Here is a 22,932-nt window from a genome sequence, read left to right on the forward strand (position 1 = left end):
GTCGACTAGACGAACTCACCCAGCGCCGGGAACAGCGTCGTTCTCACTCCTCTAGAAGAACATTAATCACTCGGGAGCAATCTTCACAGGAATCACCCCCAATAACCACTGGACCACAATCATGTGCCGACCACCCGTTAACCGTGACTACCCCGACGGTGGATAAAATATTGGCGCTCATGAAGCAGTTGACCTCCCTTATCATAGAAGCTCTTCGGCCTCGCCATGGATAGTGCATCATCTATGGTGGTGCAGTGGAACTGTCGAGGCTTTGATAATAAGGCCACTGAGGTGAATATCCGCCTTCGTGACGGAAAGTTGAAGGCATGGGCGTTCCTGTTGCAAGAGCATAATTCACTACCACGCCTTTCGGGATTCTGCGCATACAATTCACCCTCGATCCCTGATCGCCGTTGCATCGCCTCCTCCCTCACCCCAGGTAAATCTGCAATTTATATTCACAGCTCCATTCCCCATACTCCGCTAGACCTTTCACGGTGGTGCAACACACGTCAAGAGGTCGTCGCCCTTCTTGTTAAACCAGCAACTCAGGATCCGAGCGGTGCTGCTGCGCGAAACCGCTGGCGTTTACCGGTGATGATGATGATGTCCTAAGAAACGTCGTCGTCTTCCTCTTCCGGTGGGTACACGCTTTCCCTGGTCTTGTGCACGGTTTACACCGGGTAAAATTCTTGGGAAATGGCCGTTTGACGCTACCTTGAGCAAACGATATTATCTTGTGCCATGGGGCGAAAAAATTCACTAAAAAGCCTTAAAGCTTCACTATCGCTACCATCATCATCATCATAGATAAGGGTACTCCTCGTGAAGGACGCCTTCGATGCTTGCATAACGCTGAGCATTGTCGAACTTAAACCGCCTGAAGTGTCTCGGGCAATGATGAAGAAAAGAACGGAACCTATCCTAAAGGAAATACACTTACATGATTGATTGCGAAGCATCGCGGAGGTCGAGGTGATGGCCTTGCGGAAAAAGATAACTGTTTCTACGACTTCGTGGGAGCTTGCCCAGCCACTTTATGGAACTAAGCTATCAAACGCTAAAGAGATACTTTGCACGTTTTTTTGTGATTATACTTAAAAGAAGCACGTTCACCCTTACACGATCAATACTCAAGCTCTAATACCTTCTTCTTTGCACTCTGTTGTAGGAAAACGAATGCCCATATTAACGGAAAAGAAGCATGAAAGGTTTAGAAACATGAACCTTTGTTTCTTAACGAGGTTTCTGTGTCGTTATGGACTGGGTCTGGCGCGATCAGTGCTCAACTGGACAAGTTACCACGCTAGTAACCACGGGCTAGTTACCATGATACGCAACTGAGCACCACTGATCAGAGCTGTGTTTGTCCCTTTCCTTGTGTTATTTTCGACACTTATATAAAAGAACGCCTCCCTGCTCTTAGCTGTAAAACGGTCGCGTGCTTCCACTCCACCTTTCAATGGATTGTTACTTCCGTCTATTGATCCAAGAACCACTTTTGTACCGGTGAAAGATTTCAATAAGAAGATACATGCGAGCAATCGGAGGATTGGGTTGGAAAAGAAATTGCAGCCAGCTGCTTATTTGCTTTGGAAAAGGCTAGAGAAAAAGGGCTCTAACTTCTTCAATGAAATGTAATTTCGGCACGGGCTTCATATCCGCCACACTAAAAGGGATTTGAGAAAAGCCGTTGCTATGTTTCGCAGTTGGCGTGCATAAGAAGCCACTAGTGCAATCGATCTGAGGACAAAAAAACAAACAAAAAAAAACAATGCGTGTTGGGAAGAATGTGAGTCGCCGGGCAGACGAGTCTTATGGCTCTTGGAAAAGCGTTATTAAAGTCAATATCAAAGCAAACTCGGTGTCCTTCGGTGCTGTTCCGGTCACCAAACATCTTCGGAACCGTAAGAGGAAGAGATAAGTATTGCTCTAGGCTGCCGAGCTTCGATGAATCCCTGAGGAAGATAGCACCTGGGCGTCATTCGAAGATCTGAAGGGCGTCAGTACGGAAAAATGAGAGATCACTGCTGCGACCCGCACTGAGAGAATGTGAAGGAATTCACGCCTCCTCGGCATTCGCCGCCTCTATTCGTCTCTCTTTATCATTTTCTTTTTTTGGTTATTTAATTTAACTCTGAATTAGCGTAATTATGTTACGCTTTAATTAAAGATCGATTGATTTACTCCGATTATACCCTCTTTTATCTCGATCAAGCATCCTGGTTTTTCAAATTTGGCGCCGTGGTTGCTTTCCCGTCCATTTTCTATATCCCCGTCCAGCCTATTCAAGCGTCCAATGGTTTTTGCTGATAATTAACTACTCAATGTATGTGAGCGAAACTTTCTGTTCGATTAATTATCTCTGATCGAATACGTCTCATTTCAATTAAAAAAATTTTTTACTGCTTTGCCGTTTATGGCTGTTTCGCGTTTAGTCACTTTCGACGTTTTTTCGAAATTTTTGCTCTAATTTATTAACTAATCGTCCTATCGACATAATTTTTTTGCGCAACATCTTTGCATCATCCTCTTTCGAATACAGTCATTCGTTTGCGCAATCCATTTGGAGAACGTCACAACTGCTGCGGACACGTTTTTATTTACACGAGCCCACCGACATAGTCTAGAAATGCTTCCGCATTAAAATGAGTGAACGGCGCATTGTGCTGTTTGCGCAGTGCGTATTGTTGATAAGCACGTGCTATGGGCCCTTTTAAGTGAGCACTGAGCTCTGTCATTGTGCTAGTTGCACTTTGCTATGGGCACTTTGGAGATCACAATGAGGTTTGTGCATGTTTCCAGTATACATTGTACACATCCTTCGATGACGCTGGATGGACCTGTCCCCGGAAATGTGAATAGGCTCGTCTAGGTTTCTGCGACTGCTCCCTCATGCATGACGCTGAGCATTAAAGACTAACATGTGAATTTTAAACGTGCCGCAAACCTAAATATTCCTGTAGCGGCCGAACCTTTTCGGTGCGTGGACAGAATGTAATTTTTCAGTCAGATTTCAACCTCTTAGGGAGAGTAAGCTATGAGTGTTAATATATTTGTGCATCATTTCACGACAAGTTTTTGTTTTCACTCAGAAAGAATTGAAAATACTTCGACTAATTTGTGAACTGTATGCTAATGCCAACTTGTACTCAGGCCGTACTAGACTTGTTCCACTGGCCATCTGGAGATTCCTTCCTTCTACCGTTAGGGCTGCTATAAACGCTAGGAAACGCTAGACTTGCTCTTTCGCTGATAACATTTCTCGTCTTGTTTCTCTCGATGAGGTCCGGTTAGGGGACGCAAGCCACGTATGGCTTATGCCTATAAATGCCTGTAAAGCGAATGCTTATGCCCCTAACAGGTGGCAGGTGGCGTTGGAAAGCACAACGAGTGCGCCTATATCATATTCCTCCTATCAATAGGCTATGTATTACTGTGTTCTTATCGACACGGAAAGCTCCACAACAGGCTGCCTTTTACAACCGCCGCTGCGGTTGCTGATGTGCACGAGACGTTTCGAGTCAGCGGACAGCTAAGAGACGGTGCTGTTATAATCCTGACACACATATTTGACTAATTCCTACCGAAGAAACTATTTAGGTAACCAAACACATCGGGAAATACTGGATGATCTACACGACTTATCTTTATCTAGCGCGAAATAGTGCGCAGAAACTAAGTGGTGTTCGAATTTCGCTGGAGGCGAAATTCTAGAATCCCGTGTGCTGTGCGATGTCAGTGCACGTTAAAGAACCCCGGGTGGTCGATGTTTCCGGAGCCCTTCACAACGGCGTCTCTTATAGTCTGAGTCGGTTTGGGACGTTAAACTCCCATAAAAACTAAGTGATGAGCAGGAAGTGTGCGAAAGGGGCGCGGTATTCTTTTGTTTCAGCACTTGTTCATCGCTTGATAGGTATACTTATTCGACAGGAAATTTTTGCTGTACTGCTGCCTCTAGTTAGCTGGCACGGAAAGATAGCGCCCGTGTGGTCGTTTCCTCGTGTGCTGCTCGACCTGCGATAAAACGAGCAGTGCCTATTTCTTAGGCAACACATGTGTCTCAATATGGTCACTTACATTTTTGACGTTCCTGGTGAAAACGCAGTTTATATCTTTGACTCTTATATGCATGTTCATTAATCGCTGGCGTGCTGATTACCGGTACATCGATGACACTGGCTGAAGAACGACCGAGTTCTTACCTCAAAGCTGGACAGTCCAAGTATACGCTCCCATTTTCTGTTGGGTGTTCAGTAAGGCACAGGAAACCAGCCGTACCCATCATGATGCTGGAACTAGAGCGGCCTCATACCGAAGAGCGGTTATTCCAGAGCTCTAATGGCTGATCTCGCACTATCATATTGAAATGAATATTTTCCTGGTCCAACTGTGGGGAATCTCAGCGAGCGCCCCTGATCTTGTAACTGCTAGTATTAAAATATATCTGTTTCTAACTTTCAGAGACTTCATCTCCTTGCCAGTTCTTCTCTGCGCTTGGCTTGCCTTTCCATTTGTTTAATTTTTGGCCGAACCCTGACGGCGCCGTGATCTGGACAGTTCGGGCACAAACAGTTGTCACCTTGAAACGAGCGTGACTGAGGGTCTGCTTAGCCGGAACAAACATTAAATACCTGATCTAGGAGCGAGGCATCATCACTGCATTTGTGCAAGTTCATGATCTATTAGATGACTGAACACTGTGAAATAAAAAAGGAGAAAAACTGAAGGAGAGAGTGAATAGTTATGCGAAATAGAAGGCAGGGCCAGAAGAGAAATCGTTACATACCCAAGGAAAAAAAAACTGCCGGCAATTACGTTATTTGCTAATGCAAAATTTGAGCGCAGCACATCAGCTGTTTCAGCTTTTTGATAGATCGAGGGAAATAATGCAAGCCAGACATAGATGTACAATAACAGATAGCTTTTCATTTTTCAGACATATTCCTTCTTCAAGAAACACTCCACTAACAATAAAGTTACACTTGAGAGAGATTACAATACAAAGAATTAATGCACTTAAAGTGCTCTACTTTAAGAGGGAGAGGCAAACAAACAAAACAGAATTGGTTCACTGAAGATGAAACAGCCGCTCTGGCGGTCAACGGTCTTCTTATATAGGCTCGCTCCACGTCTGTCTGTTCTTCGTTTCAAGGCAGGCGTGCACATACACACAGTGTCGGCTATGCTGTAAACGTCTCCTGCTCGCGCTGTACGTGCGTCCTCATTTGTCAAAGGCCGGGAGTGGCTTCGAGGAGCATCTGGAATTTTCTGTCGTGGCGCCGCCACCATTGCGCGAGTGGAGAGGTGGAGGGAATCTCTTGGCGCACGCAAGGCTACGCCCTCTCCGGCAACGTCACGTAGAAATGACTCGGACAATATAGAACAATCGACGGCAATCCTCCGGCGCGCCGAGTCCGCGAGCGGTGGGAGAGCTGGCAGCCACACACAGAAGGCTTGTCGCTCTCCAGGGGTTCCTTCTCTCCCGTTTTTTCACGCGCGCCGGCGAGAGCCGTCCGAGCGGCGCTGTTTTTTTGTTTTAATTGCTAAGGAGGGGAGGAGGTTCCGCTTTTGCCCTCTCCAGGTTACAACGGACAACGGTGACGGCGACGCCGCGAAACGCAGAAACGGGCGCCTGAGAGCTGCGCTTAAAAAAAAAAGGTAACAAACCTGTTCAATCAAGAACTAAAATAGGCCATTTCGTATGTGGGCTGAGGAGCAAACGTTTTACTTACACATGATGTCCAAATGCTGTGGCACCGTCTAAGATGCTTTGTTGCAAACAGTTGCAACGTCAGCCCGAGGCCAACCAGTGGTGTGAGCTGTGGTGTTCACGCCACAGAGGCATCTATGAGTCCAACAAGGCACAGCGTCTATAATGTGGGTGCAAAGTCTAGAACGTGCACATCCGCCAACTCCTCGGAGGCAAGGCAAGCTGTCGATCTCCTGGAGGGAACTTACAAACTGGAATATGTTGCGAAGAATGGCCACGAAACAGGAATGCCCTTTAGAGTTGTCAGGTCGAGTTGTCTGTGTCCAGGTAAAACACAGAGTTGTTGTAGGGCGTGCTGCCTCAAACGTAAATCCGGTTACCAATGGCACGGGCCGAGTCTAAATGCTGGAATAATGGAGCATTTCCAGGGTTTTGAACTCGATACCACTTGTAGGTATGCAGGTCAACGAGGTAGATATTCTGCATGGAACCCAGCGGTAGGGTACCAATGATGAACATACGGTGCCCCACCCAAACGCTGAGTGACAGAATCCTCGGCTAATCACCGCACACCTCAGGACAGCTCTATGTCTTTGGGTTGGTATCGAAGCGGTAAAGTCTGCCGTCCGAGTCTGGTTTCCGGGCTCCCCAGCCACCGCACAGGTAATCACAGCCACCGTAGGGTACTACGTTCAAGTCTAGAAACATCATTTATCTACCGCCGGATAGTGGCTTCGTCCTCAGAATGTCCCTTCTGTAGTATGCAGGGTATAAAATGTGCACGTCGGTGAAGTGTCTCTCTGCGTAGCTGACGTCGAAGGAGTAGATCTTCCCCATAATAGCGACAGAATGGCTATTGACAGTTCATGGAGCATCTTTCAGCTATAACGTCCACATTTCGGAAACACAAATATTCACTGTCAGACTGGATCTTGACCGTTTATCGAGCATCGTTTAGCTTTAGGTTTGGTTTATGGTTTATGGGGTTTAACGTCCCAAAGCGACTAAGGCTATGAAAGACGCCGTAGTGAAGGGCTCCGGAAAATTCGACCACCTGGGGTTCTTTAACGTGCAATGACACCTCACAGTTCACGGGGCTCTAGAATTTTTGCCCCAAAGAAATTCTAGCCGCCGCGGCCGGGATTGAACCCGCGTCTTTTGGGTCAGCAGCCGAGCACCATAGCCACTGAGCCACCGCGGTGGCGTTCTTTTAGCTTTAACATCCACATTTCGGACAGACAAATATTCATGCTCAGACTGGATCTTGACCATTATTGGAGCATCTTTTAGCTTTAACGTCCACGTTTCGGACAGACAAATATTCACTCTAAGACTGGATCTTGGCCCCTGTTTTATGGCCTAAAGCAGGAGCGTACACATTATAGTTCTGAGGTAGGTATGACTTTCCAATAAGCTGACAGACGTGACACATTAGGTAAATCTGGCGTTCTTATTAGAAAACTTCACAGTTAAATACTATCCCGCCGCAAATAACGCATGCGTCATAACCCTGAAAAGAAACATCATATAAAAACACATCGAAAGAAGCAGGCCCATTTTTGCTAAAGGCATTCAAATTGATAAAAAAGCCTAATCTCGCATGCAGTCAGCGCTACAGAATCGCGGCTTATACTGATATCTGCTCAAGTTGTGGCCTCTGCTTGTTGGTCTTCTTGCATGGCTAATGAAAGCAGCCGAAAAGATGAGGACGAACAATAAAGTTAACAGGATAGGAGCAACACATCCAAATTTATTGAGAGCAATCAGCATCTTTTTTAATGTCAGACAGAACCCACGTCACACCAGAAAACAGGGACAGCACGTAAGGCAATCTTCTTATCAAAACACTATCGTTCAATAATAGTCTTATCAAACTTTTGGCATGGCTACATGAAGAAATCAGCACGCAGCAGGCCCAGTCAGCCGAAACTAAGACCACTAGAAAACAAGAGAACAACGGCAAAGGGCACGAAATGAAAGCCGCTGTCCAGAGCAGTTAAAAAAAAAACGTGAAATCAAAAGTAAAAGCTACCAGTATCATACAGGGAAAAAGATAACAAAACGAAAGCATTCCTTACAAGAATAACAGAATAGAGCGAAAGCTGAGTTATAAGTGCGCACCATAACAACGGGCACGGGGCAGTTTAAGCCAAAGGGAGCAAAAAAAAAGTATAACGGAGAGGCACAGACAATACAAGAACGCAAAGCTGGGACATAATAAACAGCTTTCGAGGAAATTGTTATCCTTGAGTGTCAGTAAAAAAAAGGTGTGCTGAACACCTGTCCCAGGCGTTTATCGCACACTATCTGTCACAATCGCACTTTCGCACATTTATCTTAAGAGAACGATGTACACGTGCGGATGAAATTACGGACACATTTTGCTGACGCAACAGAGCCATTTAATGCTCTCGAATTAATAACGTCCACTAAGAACATAAAAAAGGAACAAGGTTGCTCAATAAAGAATTAAAATAAGCCAATGCGTGGCTAGAGAGGTGAACAGAAGTTTAATTCCGACATGATATCCATCTTGCAGAGGCACCCTCTAAAAGGGTTTGTCAAACACAGTTGCAATGTCTGCTCGTAGAATACGGCAAGGTTTATCTGTGGTCTTCACCTGTCATGGCATTATACGTGTCCATTACGGTCGGAGCCACGACGCCGATCTCCAAACGAGCATCTATGACCGCCGCAAGGCACAACGTCTCCAATGTGGGTGCAAAGTCTAGCGCGTGCAGGTCATTCACTGGCACTTGGGCGAAGTGGTAGGGCGCGAGGAGCTGCCGATCTCGTGGAGGCGAGTGACCTTCTCTGATTCGTGTCGTTGTGCGGCCACGAAACAGAAACGCCCGGTCCCGAATCACATAGCAGGCCTGGAGCACTCTGGCACAAGGGCCCGACCGCCTAGGCCTCACTTGCGTCCAGCGAGACCTCTCTGGGTCGTACTTGTGCAGGTCTGTAACGAGTGCGCGCTGGTCTGTGTTGTAACCTCCAAAGATGTACATCTCTGCGTTGTACGCGAAGACGCTATGACTGTACAGCAGCGTTGGGGCTACGCCTTCTATGTGCGGGCGCACCCAGGTCAAGTTCACAGTGTCCAGGTAATGCACAGGATTAGAGATGTAAAATTTCAAGAAATTTTGAATGGCATGAAAAAAACCATTCTTTTCAGGGTTTTTTTCATGAAAAATTGGAAATTTTGCAAAACGTGTTAAAAACAGATTTATTTGCAACAGCACAACGATCAATAATAATTCTCCGAAGTTCAACCGAATATGCAGTTATAGATGTCGTGTTATGAAACGAACTTCTTGTTCTATTGCACCGACACGGGGAACATGAAAACTGATCTACATGTATAAGTCGCTCCATATCGCATTCAGAGTCACTGCCGCTGGATGCGGCACTACGCGCAGCAGCATGGATTGATGTTCCCGCGTTCCCCTGAAAGCCTGTTGCGAATCCTTGTTATGAACGTTTCCTAAACGTAACCAGTTTCGTTCGCAGCTGGCCGTTGATATGGTATCTGCAGGAGTCGGCAAACCAGAGGAGTTAGCGGCTGGTTGGTGCAAAGGCCTTGCCACCAGGTAGATGGGGCCACGTGCTTCGCTGAGTCCCAGACCCCTGTCCTGGATCAAATTCCTGCGGATGTCCTGTACTCTGCTACGTCGGAAATCAAGAAGCTAGGCTTGTATTTGGCTAGAACCGCTTACGTGCACAGCAGCCTATGTTATTTATGCCGTGTGTGTCGCGCTGTAGAATTTGCAGTCATATTGTTCTACTTCAGCCGTGAGTTCAAGTATTAGTGTGTTTTTAAGTCAAGCCTGGATCTTATGTCACCTGGCCTCCAACCCACGTACTCGCAGCACGAACGTACGTTTTAAAAACACTACCTGGCACCGGCGATGACGACTGTTCTCCAATCGTTCAACGATGCAAACTGTTATGGTTTTCAAAGCAAAAACAAAAACCTAAACCGAAAGCGAGAAATCATAAAACCTTGAAATTGCATTGTGAAATTTTCGATGTTTGTTTCCATTTTTTGTCGTCTGAAAAAAACGAAAAAAGCCGTTTTTTTTTCCGAAAATTGCAGTGTTTTTTTCAGGCCTTCACATCTCTACACAGGATTGCTCCCAGGCGTGTTTCCATAAAGATACATCCGGCTACCAATGGCACAGCACGAATTAAAAAGCGGGCACGGTGGAACGTCTCCAGTTGTGTGCACTCGATGCCACATGTAGGTGTCCAGGTCAAGGAAGTGCAACGTACCTACCTGTAGGCTGCCGATGATGTATATATGGTTCCGCACCACGCACGCAGCACGGCAGAGATAGCTCGGCTCATCACCGCACACCTCAGGACGGCTCCACGCCATTGTGCAGGTATCGAAGCGGTACAGGTTGCCGTGCGAGGCATGTGGCTGGGCCAGTCCCCAAAAACCGCACACGTACGCACAGTCGCCGTAGGCTACAACATTAATGTCTAAAAACAGAACCGGCCTATCGCGGGGTAGCGGATGCGTCCTCACAAGGTGCCAGCGGTAGCGCGCAGGGCAGAAAATGTGCACGTCGACGAAGTTGACTTCCGAGCTTCCGATGTCGAAAGAGTATATCTTGCCATTAATAGCGACAGCCATGTGGTTGACAGCTCTCGGAACGCCTTGCAGTTTCAACGTCCACATTTCGAGGAAACAAATATTCACCGTTAAAAGGGGTCCAGGTATATTTTTTATGGCTTAAAGCACGTGACTACTCAGCGTAAATCTGAAGTGTGTCTCGGTCTGAAAGTAGCTGACGTACTCGCATGCAACCGCGAACTGCCGTTTTTAATAGCAAACTTCATACTGAAATACTATTCCGTGGGAGTCCGCGCATGCGTCTTAACCTTGAAAAGAAACATCGTATGAAAGCACCTCAAAAGAAGCACGCCCGATTTGATACAGGCTTTCGCTTGATATGAGACTAATCTAGCGCGCAGTCAGCCCTAGAGAAGCGTTCCGCACAGTCATATCTGGTTATTTGTAAATATGGATGGTTTGTACCAACTCCCGCAAAATTTGATGATTGTGGGGATGTAACAGAACTGCCCAGTATTAACCCTAGTGAACTTAATGAATTTCACTTTGTGAGTTTTCCACTGATTTTAAAATTTCCTCAAGGCGTTCGTTCACGCTCATTCCCGTTTGTCGCATGCAAATGAATGTAACACTTCAACGGTTTTCGATGCACTACGCTAACTTTGCGCTGTACGCAATCGGGGCGGTAGCACCTGTCGCATGCTCTCCTAATTTGGTGGTGTCTGCTGCTAGCCTGCTCAGTTTATTTGGGGCAGAAAATTACGACTTTGCTCTGATGTTCCATACCACCTGTTGTGCGAGATGCCGTGTGTTTATAGCACTTCAACTAAGTTCTTCGTCTCTTCCCGAACATTGTTTTCAGTCACTTCTTACGCCGCCACGGTGGCTAAGGGATTGTAGAGCTCGGCTGATGACCCGAAAGACGCGGGTTCGATCCCGGCCGTGGCAGTTGAATTTCGGTGGAGGCAAAATTCTAGAGGCCCGTGTACTGTGCGATGTCAGTGCAGGTTAAGGAACCGCAGGTGGTCAAAATTTCCGGAACCTTTCACTACGGCATCTTTCGTTACACCGCAGACCTCTTTCGCCCAAGCAGCCGCTTACAGGTAAACACCAGCCGACTTTAGGAGAATGCAGCGGCTCTGCACCGAAACAATTGTGACTGGTAGCCTGTCATGGTTTGTGCACTGCGCTTACGGTTGCAGAATTAATGGTGCCCGGATTATACAGGTATGTTGAACTGCGCATCGATCACATGCCTTTTGGTTGCTCTGAGGTCGCGTCACGGGTGTATGACGCATCTCGCCAGTTTCTTCTCCTAGCTGACGCGCATGTCAAACAGGCTTCTTGCACTGATGTTCTACTGAAGAAGAATTTATTGTGAGCAAAAAGCGTGAAGAGAAAGGCAGAGTCATGACAAAATAACGTTCATGCTTGCTGAGAATAAGATATTCTGTGCATTAACCTGATAAAGCGGCCGCGGCAAAACAGTGTCCTATTTTTTGATAGTGAGGACTACGAATGGATGCTCCGAATCGCCGTGATGGAAATTTGAGCATACCGAAGGACCGAAGAGCGTACCGATGGACCACGCCACAAGTATCAGGCTCTGGTCGCGCATCCTCACTGCAGGGCTCTTACCCAGGAGACCACTAAGTAGGAAGAGACGAACGTGAGACCGGGAAACAAAGGTCTGACCTGAAAAAAACCTTCCTTCTGATCGTCCACTCTAGGGAGACCAAGGCCCCAAGACCCCTAATGTGACCAATAGCCACGTGAACGACATCCATCAATCGATGAGGTCTACTTGGACGACAGTGCCACGCTGAGTGAAGAAAAAGTTTATCTTTGCGGAAGGATACTGTGTATCTCTAAACAGGGTTAGAATCATAAGGTATGTGCTCATAACAGGAATGAGCATAGTGTCCACCTCTCCAGTTTTGAATTGGGGGTCATTCCATTTTGTCAGAAGACGTGAGGTATTGTTCAGTGCCGTGTATGCGTCCACGAGGGCAGCCGCTTCTAGAATTTTCAGCGTGTCCTCTGTCAAAGTTCCATAAACGTCCGTGTGTCTCAAGAGCTGTTTTATTGCGAAAGCAATACTACTTGCACTTTGCTGGTTGACCACAATCGTGCCGCGGCTGTGACCAGCATTGACCTTCATTTGACCTTGACTTCATTAGTTGGATTAGATGGATATAGACTGGATTACATTATATTGGATTGGACTGGATTGGATTGGACTGTAATGTACTGGATTGGATTGGATTAGATTAGATTAGATTATAGTATATTACATTTGATTGGATTAGATAGGAGTGGATTGGATTGGAATAGAATGGAATGGATTGGATGGGATTGGATTGGATTGGTTTGGATTGGATTGTATAACCGATGCATCACCGCAAGTCTAACCACAAGCACCACCACCAGCTTTACTACCAGCTGTACCATGGCGTAGGTACGGATATTGCTTTCGCAATTACCGAGCTTAACCAAGCTAAGCCTTTCTTTTGTTTAGGATTAATGCGGTTTACTTGGAAGAATGAAAATTTGAGCAGCTTGCGGACCAAGCATCTTCTGAATTCCTCTGCTTGAACGCTGATATGTTTCGCTGTGACGCTTTTAATCCGGCACATTTCTGCTTTAAGCCTAATGCGAGCCTTTCCTTGTGATTCTGCAGAGACAAACCAAGGAATGTACAGTAAAGCTGCAATAAAGTCTACGTATCAGTACAGCACTAAGGTGGTTTGTTTTCAGAATTAGGGCGCAAATACAAGTCATTTATGAATGGCGAAAGGCAATGCAATTTTCCAAGGTTAACAGAACTCTGAAGACCTCTTGCCCAGTGCGGAATCAGTTCGCACAAGAGATTTTCATGCTAGGCCTTTACAAGTTTCAGGGGCATGGGCAGTTCGTAAAGGTGTTCGTAACTCTTGAGAGTACTCCGGTGAGTAGATAAGAATACTCACCGCACCGGTGGTCTAGTGGTTGAGGATCCTCGTCGCATGCGGGAGGTATGGGGTTCAATCCCCAGTGCCGCAGGTTACCGACCGGTGATACAATGGCTAAACGCTTCCCCTGGCCTGGTGTTCGGCTTACTCAGGGTGAAATTCTTGGGAAATGGATGTTTGACGCTACCTTGAGCAAGCGAAAATACCGTGTGCCAAGGGGCTATTTGGCCGCAGATGCTTTTGAGCAATAAAAAATCACTATCATCATCATCATCATCACAGATAGGGGTACTCCTCGTGAAGGACGCCTTCGATGCTTTCATTGCGCTCAGGATTGTCTAACTGCCTGAAGGGGCTCGGTTAATGATGAAGAAAAGAACGGAACCTATCCTAAAAGAAATTCACTTATATGATCGCTTGCGAAGCTGCGCGGAGGTCGAGGTAATGGCCTTGCGAAAAAGGATAACTGTTTTCTTTGACTTCGTGGAAGCTTGCAAGCCACTTTATGCAACTAAGCTATCAAACGCAAAAGAGATTATTTCCACGTTTTTTTGTGACTACTCAAAAGAAGCACGCTCACCCTTAAAGGATGAATACTAAACCGCCAATACCTTCTTCATTGCACTCTGCTTCCTGAGAACTAATGTCCATATCAGCGAAAAGAAGCATGAAGGGATCAGAAACGTCAACCGTTGTTTCTTAACGAGGTTTCAGTGTCGTTGTTGTCTGGGCTGCCGCGTTCAGTGGTCGACTGGACTGGTTACCACGAGCTAGTTACCACGGGCTAGTAACAACGGTACTCAAGCGACCACTGGCGATCAGAGCTGTGTTTGTGCCTTTCCTTGTGCTGTTTTCGACACCTATGTAAAAAACGTATTTCTGTTGCTAGGTGTAAACCGGTCGAGTGCTTCCACTCCATATTTCAACGGATTGTTACTTCCGTCTATGGACCCAAGGACCTGTTTTGTGCGGGTGAAAGATTTCAATAAGGAAAAACTTGCTAGCAACCCTAGGGTAGGTTTGGAAAAGAAATTGCAGTGAGCTGCGTATTTGCTCTGAAAAAAGTTTGAGAAAAGGGCTCCAGCTCCTCCAACGAAATGTTGTTTTGGTACGGGCTTCATCTCCTCCGCACAAAAAAAGATTTGAGAAAAGCCGTTGCTATGTTTCTCAATAGGCGTGCATAAGAAGCCTCTAGTACAGTCGACCTGAGAACAAAAAAACATTGCGTGCTGCGAAAAATGCGAGTCGCCGGGAATACGAGTCCGAATTTGACTCATGGAAAAGCGTTATTAAATTCAATATCAAAGCAAACTCGGTGTCCTTCGGTGCTTTTGCGGTCGCCAAAAATCTGCGGAACCGTAAGAGGAAGAGTTATGTACTGCTCTAGGCTGCCGAGCCTCGATGAATCGCTGATGAAGATAGCACTGGGGCGTCATCCGAAGATCTGAGGGGCGTCACTACCATAAAATTAAAGGCCAGTGCGGCGACCCGCACTGAGTGAATGTGAACGCATTGACACCTCCTCGGCACTGGTCGGCTCTCCTCGCTTCTCTTTATCATTTTCTTCTTGTTGGTTAATGAATTTAACTATCGAATGAGCGTTATTATCTGATGCTTTAATTAAAGATCGATCTATTTACTCTGATTATACCCTCTTTTATCTCGATCAACCATCTTGGTTCTTCAAATTTGCCTCCGTGGTAGCTTTGCCGTGCCTTCCTATATCCCCGTCCTGCCTATTAAACCATTCAATGGTTTTTGCTTTTAATTAACTACTCAAGGTGTGCCAATAAAACTTTTTGTTCGACTAATTACCACTCATCAAATACATTTTAATTCAATAAAAATAATTTTCACTATTTTGTCTATTTTTCTATTATTTTACCGTCCACTGCTCTTTCGCCCCTACTCACTTTATCGACGTCCGCCTATTTGCACGTTTTTTCGTTATTTTTGGCTGTAATTATTTACGAATCATCCTATCGACGTTACTTTTTTTCAGCATCTTCACAACATCCTCTTTCGATTACAACCATTGGTTTGATGCTATCTCGTTTGAAGACGTCACAACTGCTGCGGAAACATTTTGATGACACGAGCCCGCCGACATAGTCTAGAAATGATTCCACATTAAAATAAATGAACGAAGCACTGTGCTGTTTGCGCAGTGCATACTGTTTATGAGCCCGTGCTATGGGCACTTTGAAGTGTGCACTGAGGTCTGCGCATTGTGGTTGTTGCACTTTGTTGGGTGCAGTTTGGAGAACACAATGAGGCTTGTGCATATATCCAGTATACATTCTACACCTCCTTCGATGACGCTGGATGTATGTATCCCCCGGAAACGTGGACAAGCTCTTCTAGATTTGTGCGGCTGCTGCCTCAGGCATGATGCTGAGCATTAAAGACTGCTGTGTGAATGTTAAGTGTGTCCTAAACCTAAATATTCCACTAGCCGTCAAAACTTTTCGGTGCATGCGCCGAAGGCAATTTTTCAGTCAGTTTTCTTCCTCTTAGGAAGAGCAAGCTATGAATATTAATATATATGCGCATCATTTTACATCAAGTTTTTGTTCTTACTCAAAAAAATTGAAAATATTCTAAATGACTAGTGAAGTGTTTGCTAATGCCAACCTGAAGTACTCAGGCGGCACTAGAGTTGTTCCACTGGCCATCTAGAGATTCCTTCCTCCTACCGCTAGGGTTGCTGTAAACGCTACGACACGTTCAGGACCATTAGAGACTTGCTGATTGGCTGATAACTTTCCTTGTCCTGTTTCTCTCATTGATGTCCAGTTAGCGGAAGCATGCCACGTTCGGCTTATGCCTAGAAATACCTATAAAGCGAATGCTTATGCCTCTAAGAAGAGGCAGATGGCGTATTAAAGCACTACGATTGCGCCTAAATCTTATTCCTCTTATCAAAAGGCTATGTATTACTGTGTTCGTATGGACACGGCAAGCTCCAAAACAGGCTACCTTTTACTGCCGCCAGGTGCCTCCGGTTGATGATGTGCACGAGACGTTTCCAGTAAGGAGACAGTTAAGAGATGATGCTAAAATAAGCCTGACACACATGTTTGACTATTTCCTACCGCAGAAACTATTTAGGTACGCAAAAAATCAGGAAACGCTGGATGATCGACATGACTCATCTTTATTTAGTGCAAAATAGTGCACAGAAACTAACTAATCGGTGGTCGAATTTCGGTGGAGCGAAATTCTAGAAGCCCGGGTGCAGTGCGATGTCAGTGCACGTTAAAGAACCCCGGGTGGTCGAGTTTCCGGAGCCCTTCACAACGGCGTCTCTCATAGCCTGAGTCGCTTTGTGACGTTAAACTGCCTTAAACCAAAAAAATAAGTAATGAGCAGGAAGTGTGCGAAAGGGGCGCGGTATTCTTTTGTTTCAGCACTTGTTCATCGCTTGATAGGTATACTTATTCAACAGGAAATTTTTGCTGCACTGCTGCCTCTAGTCAGCTGGCACTGAAAGATAGCGCCCGTGTGGTCGTCACCTCGTGTGCTGCTCGACGTGCGATGAAACGAGCAGTGCCTACTTCTTAGGCAACAGATGTTTCTCAATATGGTCAAGTACATTTCTCACGTCCCTGGTGAAAACTCAGTTTAGATCTTTGACTCTTAAATCCATGTTCATTAATCACTGGCATGTTGGTTACCGGTACATCGATGACACTGGCTGAAGAACGACCGAGTTCTTAGCTCGAAGCTGGACAGTCCAAGTACACGCTCCCATTTTCTGTTGCGTGTTCAGTAAGGCACAGGAAACCGGCCATACCCATCATGATGCTGGAACTAGAGCGGCCTCATCCCGAAGAGGGCTTATTCCAGCGCTCTAGTGGCTCATCTCACACTGTGATATTGAAATCGATAATTTCGTGGTCCAACTGTAGTGAATCTCATCGAGCGCCCCTGATCTTGTAATTGCTGGCATTAAAATATATCTGTTTCTAAAATTCAGAGACTTCATGTCCTTGCCAGTTCTTCGCTGCGCTTGGCTTGTCTTTCCATTTCTTTAATGTTTGGCCGAACTCCGACGGCGCCGTGATCTGGACAATTCGGGCACAAACAGTTGTCACCTTGAAAGGAGCGTGACTGAGGGTCTGCTTAGCCCGAACAAACGTTAAATACCAGATCTAGGAGCGAGGAATCATCACTGTATTAGTGCAAGTTCATGATCTATTAGGTGACTGAACACTGTGAAATAAAAAAGGAGAAAAACTGAAGGAGAGATTGAATAATTGCGCGAAATAAAAGGCAGGGCCAGAAGAGCAATCGTTACATACCCAAGGAAAAAAAAAACTGCCGACAATTACGTTATTTGCTAATGCAGAATTTGATCGCAGCACACTATAGCTGTTTCAGCTTTTCGATAGATTGAGGGAAATAATGCAAGCCAGACATGTATGTACAATAGCAGACAGCTTTTCATTTTTGAGACATATTCCTTCTTCAAGAAACACTCCGCTAACAATAAAGTTACACTTGAGAGAGATTACAATACAAAGAATTATTGCACTTAAAGTGCTCTACTTCAAGAGGGAGAGGCAAACAAACAAAACAGAATTTGTTCACTGAAGATTAAACAGCCGCTCTGGCGGTCAACGCTCTTCTTATATAGGCTTGCTCCACGTCTGTCTGTTCTTCGCTTCAAAGCAGGCGTACACATACACACAGTGTCGGCTATGCAGTCAACTTCTCCTTCTCGCGCTGTACGTGCGTCCTCATTTGTAAAAGGCCGGGAGTGGCTTCGAGGAGCATCTGGAATTTTCTGTCGTGGCGCCGCCACCATTGCGCGAGCGAAGAGGTGGAGGAAATCTCTTGGCGCACGCAAGGCCACGCCCTCTCCGTCAACGTCACGTAGAAATGACTCGGACAATATAGAACAATCGACGGCAATCCTCCCGTGCGCCGAGTCCGCGAGCGGTGGGAGACGGGGCAGCCACACACAGAAGGCTAGTCGCTCTCCAGGGGTTCCTTCTCCCCCGTTTTTTCACGCGCGCCGGCGAGAGCCGTCCGAGCGGCGCTGTTTTTTTGTTTGAATTGCTAAGGAGAGGAGGAGGTTGCGCTTTTGCCCTCTCCAGGTTACAACGGACAACGGTGACGGCGACACCGCGAAACGCAGAAACGGGCGCCTGAGAGCTGCGCTCTAAAAAAAGGCAACAAACCGATTCAATCAAGAACTAAAATAGGCCATTTCGTATGTGGGATGAGGAGCAAACGTTTTACTCACACGTGATGTCAAACTGCTGCAGCACCGTCTAAGATGCTTTGTTGCAAACAGTTGCAACGTCAGCCCGAGGCCAACCAGGGGTGCGAGCTGTGGTGTTCACGCCACAGAGGCATCTATGAGTCCAACAAGGCATAGCGTCTCCAATGTGGGTGCAAAGTCTAGAACGTGCAGATCCGCCAACTCCTCTGAGGCAAGGCAAGCTGTCGATCTCCTGGAGGGAACTTACAAACTGGAGTACGTTTCGAAGAATGGCCACGAAACAGGAATGCCCTTTAGAGTTGTCAGGTCGAGTTGTCTGTGTGCAGGTAAAACACACAGTTGTTGTAGGGCGTGCTGCCTCAAACGTAAATCCGGTTACCAATGGCACGGGCCGAGTCTAAATGCTGGCATATTGGAGCATTTCCAGTTGTTTGATCTCGATACCGCTTGTAGGTATGCAGGTGAACGAGGTAGATATGCTGCACGGAACCCAGCGGTTGCCTGCTAATGATGAACATACGGTGTTCCACCCAAACGCAGAATGACAGAATCCTCGGCTAATCATCGAACACCTCAGGACAGCTCTATGTCTTTGTGTTGGTATCGAAGCGGTAAAGGCTGCCGTCCGAGTCAGGTTTCCGGGCTGCCCAGCCACCGCGCAGGTAATCACATTATCCGTAGGGTACTACGTTCATGTCTAAAAACATCATTGGTCTACCGCCGGATAGTGGCTTCGTCCTCAGAATGTCCCAACTGTTGTACGCAGGGTCGAAAATGTTCACGTCGGTGGAGTGTCTTTCTGCGTAGCTGTCGTCGAAGGAGTAGATCTTCCCCATAAAAGCGACAGCATGGCTATTGACAGTTCATGGAGCATCTTTCAGCTAAAACGTCCACATTTCGGAAACACAAATATTCACACTCAGACTGGATCTTGACCACACCGTAAAACAGCGCGCTTACACGGGACGAAGAAAGAAGACACGCACACACACAGCGCTGAACTTACAACTGCATGGTTGATTGCATTGCTCGCAATAAATACCGGAAAGGAAAACAATAAACAACCAAAGGAAAGCGAGGAAGATATCCTCCTGTCGTATCATGTCGTCAATGGTTATTCAAGACATTTAATCTCTTTTCTTGTCAGTGCCATCGATGGAGTGCTAACGCATGACGCGCCTTTCCTATCTATGATGAATGCTTCATATAGTTCACGTTTGTGTTGATGATTGTACCGCCTCAAAATCTGGCTTCGTCCAAGGTTAGGTGTGGAATGACAGGCAGATACGTGTTTTGCCAGCGTGCTGCCGTATCCCGTACGGGTGTTAATATGCCCTCATTTCAGGGGCATCCTGCATAAACGCTGCATAAACGACCGCCTACGAGAGCACGCCATTAACACCCGCACGGGATACGGCAGCACGCTGGCAAAACACGTATCTGCCTCTCATTCCACACCTAACCTTGGACGAAGCCAGATTTTGAGGCGGTACAATCATCAACACAAACGTGAACTATATGAAGCATTCATCATAGATAGGAAAGGCGCGTCATGCGTTAGCACTCCATCGATGGTACTGACAAGAAAAGAGATTAAATATCTTGAATAACCATTGACGACATGATGCGACAGGAGGATATCTTCCCCGCCTTCCTTTGGTTGTTTTTTGTTTTCCTTTCCGGTGTTTATTGCGAGCAATGCAATAAACCATGCAGTTGTAAGTTCAGCGCTGTGTGTGTGCGTGTCTTCTTTCTTCGTCCCGTGTAAGCGCGCTGTTTTACGGTGTGATCATGTACCAACTGGCCCGGCGACTATCCTTAATGGAACTTGACCGTTATTGGAGCATCTTTTAGCTTTAACGTCCACATTTCGGACAGACAAATATTCACTCTAAGACTGGATCTTGGCCCCAGTTTTATGGCTGAAAGCAAGAGCGTACACATTATACTTCTGAGGTAGGTATGACTTTCCAAGAAGCTGACAGACGTGACAAACAAAGTAAAATCTTGCGTTCTTATTACAAAACTTGACAGTTAAATACTATCCCGCCGCAAATAACGGATGCGTGATAACCCTGAAAACAAACATCATATAAAAACACATCGAAAGAAGCAGGCCCATTTTTGCTAAAGGCTTTCAGATTGATAAAAAAGCCTAATCTCGTACGCAGTCAGCGCTACAGAATCGCGGCTTATACTTGTATCTGCTCAAGTTGTGGTTTCTGCTTGTTGGTCTTCTTGCATGGCTAATGAAAGCAGCCGAAAAGATGAGGACGAACACTAAAGTTAACAGGATAGCAGCCTAACATCCAAATTTATTGAGAGCAATGAGCATCTTTTTAAATGTCAGACAGAACCAACGTGACACCAGAAAACAGGAACAGCACGTAAGGCAATCTTCGTATCAAAACGCTATCGATAAATATTCTTATCAAACTTTTGGCACGTCTACACCAAGAATTCAACACGCAGCAGGCCCAGTGAGCCGAAACTAAGACCAGTAGAAAACAAGACAACAGTGGCAAAGGGCACAAAATGAAAGCCGCCAATCAGAGCAGTTAAAGTAAACGTGAAATCAAAAGGAAAAGCTAGCAGTATCATACAGAGAAAAAGATAAAAAAAGAAAGCATTCCTTAGAAGAATAACAGTATAGACCGAAAGCCGAGTTATAAGTGCGCACCATAACAACAGCCACTGGGCAGTGTAAGCCAAAAGGAGCAAAAAAAAAGGTATAACAGAAAGGCACACACAATACAAGCACGCAAAGCTGTTACATAATAAACAGCTTTCGAGCAAATCACTATCCTTGACTGTCAGTAAAAGATAAGGGGAGCTGAACACTGGTCCCCGGCTTTTATCACACACTAGCTGTCACAATCACACTTTCGCACATTTATCTTAAGAGAACGATGTAAACATGCGGATGAAATTACGGACACATTTTGCTGACGCAACAGAGCCATATAACGCTCTCGAAGTTAATAACGTCCGCTAAGCCCATAAAAAAGCAACAAGCTTGCTCAATAAAGAACTAAAATAGGCCATTTCGTGGCTAGATAGGTGAACAGCAGTTTTATTAACACATGATGTCGATCATGCCGAGGCACCCTCTAAAAGGGTTTGTCACACACAGTTGCAATGTCTTCTCGTAGATTACGACAGGGTTCATCTGTTGCCTTCACCTGTCATGGCATTATATGTCTCCATTACGGTCGGCGCCACGACGCCGATCTCCAAACGGGCATCAATGACCGCCGCAAGGCACAACGTCTCTAATGTGGGTGCAAAGTCTAGCGCGTGCAGATCAGTCAGGGCGACCTGGTCGAACTGGTGGTACGCGACAAGCTGCCGATCTCGTGGAGGTGACTGACCTTCTCTGATGCGCGTCGATGTGCGTCCACGAAAAAGAAACGCCCGGTCTCCATTCACACAGCACGCCTGGAACACTCTGGCACAAGGACCCGACCGCCTTGGCCTCACTTGCGTCCATCGAGACCTCCCTGGGTCGTACTTGTGCAGGTCTGTAACGAGTGCGCGCTGCTCTGTGTTGTAACCTCCAAAGATGTACATCTCTCCGTTGTACGCGAAGACGCTATGACCAAAGCGCACCGTTGGGGCTACGCCTTCTACGTGCGGGCGCACCCAGGTCAGGTTCACAGTGTCCAGGTAATACACCGAGTTGCTGCCAGGCGCGCTTCCGAAAACATAAATCCGGCTACCAATGGCGCAGCCCGAATTAACAGGCGGGCACGCTGGAGCGTCTCCAGTTGTGTGAACTTGATGCCACTTGTAGGTATCCAGGTCAAGGAAGTGCAACGTACCTTCCTGTAGGTTACCGATTATGTACATACGGTTCCGCACCACGCAGGAAACGCTGCTGAGATAGCTCGGCTCATCACCGCACACCTCAGGACGGCTCCACGTCATTGTGCTGGTGTCGAAGCGGTATAGGCTGCCGTGCGAAGCCAGTCGCTGGGCCTGTCCCCGAAGACCGCACACGTACGCACAGTCGCCGTAGGCTACAACCTTAAAGTTTAAAAACCGAACCGGCCTATCGCGGGGTAGCGGCTGCGTCCTCTCAAGACACCAGCGGTAGCGCTCAGGGCAGAAAATGTGCACGTCGACGAAGTTCACTTCCGAGCTTCTGATGTCGAAAGAGTATATCTTGCCATTAATAGCGACAGCCATGTGGTTGACAGCTCTCGGAACACCTTGCAGTTTCAACGTCCACATTTCGAGGAAACAAATATTCACCGTTAAAAGGGTTCCAGGTATTTTTTTTTTGTGGTTTAAAGCACGTGACTACTCAGCGGAAATCTGAACTGTGTCTGGGTCTGGAAGTGGCTGACGTACTCGCGCGCAACGGCGAACTGCCGTTTTTTATAGCAAACTTCATACTAAAATACTATTCCGCGGAATTCCACGCATGCGTCTTAACCCTATTGAAAATACTGAACGT

At 46.5% G+C, this 22,932-nt stretch overlaps 2 protein-coding genes across 2 annotated transcripts; both read right to left on the reverse strand.

Annotated features, from left to right (window-relative positions):
* Nucleotides 1–8,316: 8,316 nt before the first annotated feature.
* Nucleotides 8,317–8,721, reverse strand: LOC149335503 (kelch domain-containing protein 3-like). Its single transcript, XM_089553945.1, has one exon. The coding sequence runs from the start codon at nucleotides 8,719–8,721 to the stop codon at nucleotides 8,317–8,319; it is 405 nt and encodes a 134-aa protein (XP_089410071.1).
* Nucleotides 8,722–21,638: 12,917 nt separating this feature from the next.
* LOC149335504 (kelch domain-containing protein 3-like) lies at nucleotides 21,639–22,661 on the reverse strand. Its single transcript, XM_089553946.1, has one exon. It carries the CDS (start codon nucleotides 22,659–22,661, stop codon nucleotides 21,639–21,641), a length of 1,023 nt encoding a protein of 340 aa, XP_089410072.1.
* Nucleotides 22,662–22,932: the final 271 nt, after the last annotated feature.

Source organism: Amblyomma mixtum, chromosome 7, assembly GCF_055824585.1.
Source record: "Amblyomma mixtum isolate Tamu chromosome 7, ASM5582458v1, whole genome shotgun sequence".
In the NCBI taxonomy this organism is placed as follows: Eukaryota; Metazoa; Arthropoda; class Arachnida; order Ixodida; family Ixodidae; genus Amblyomma; species Amblyomma mixtum.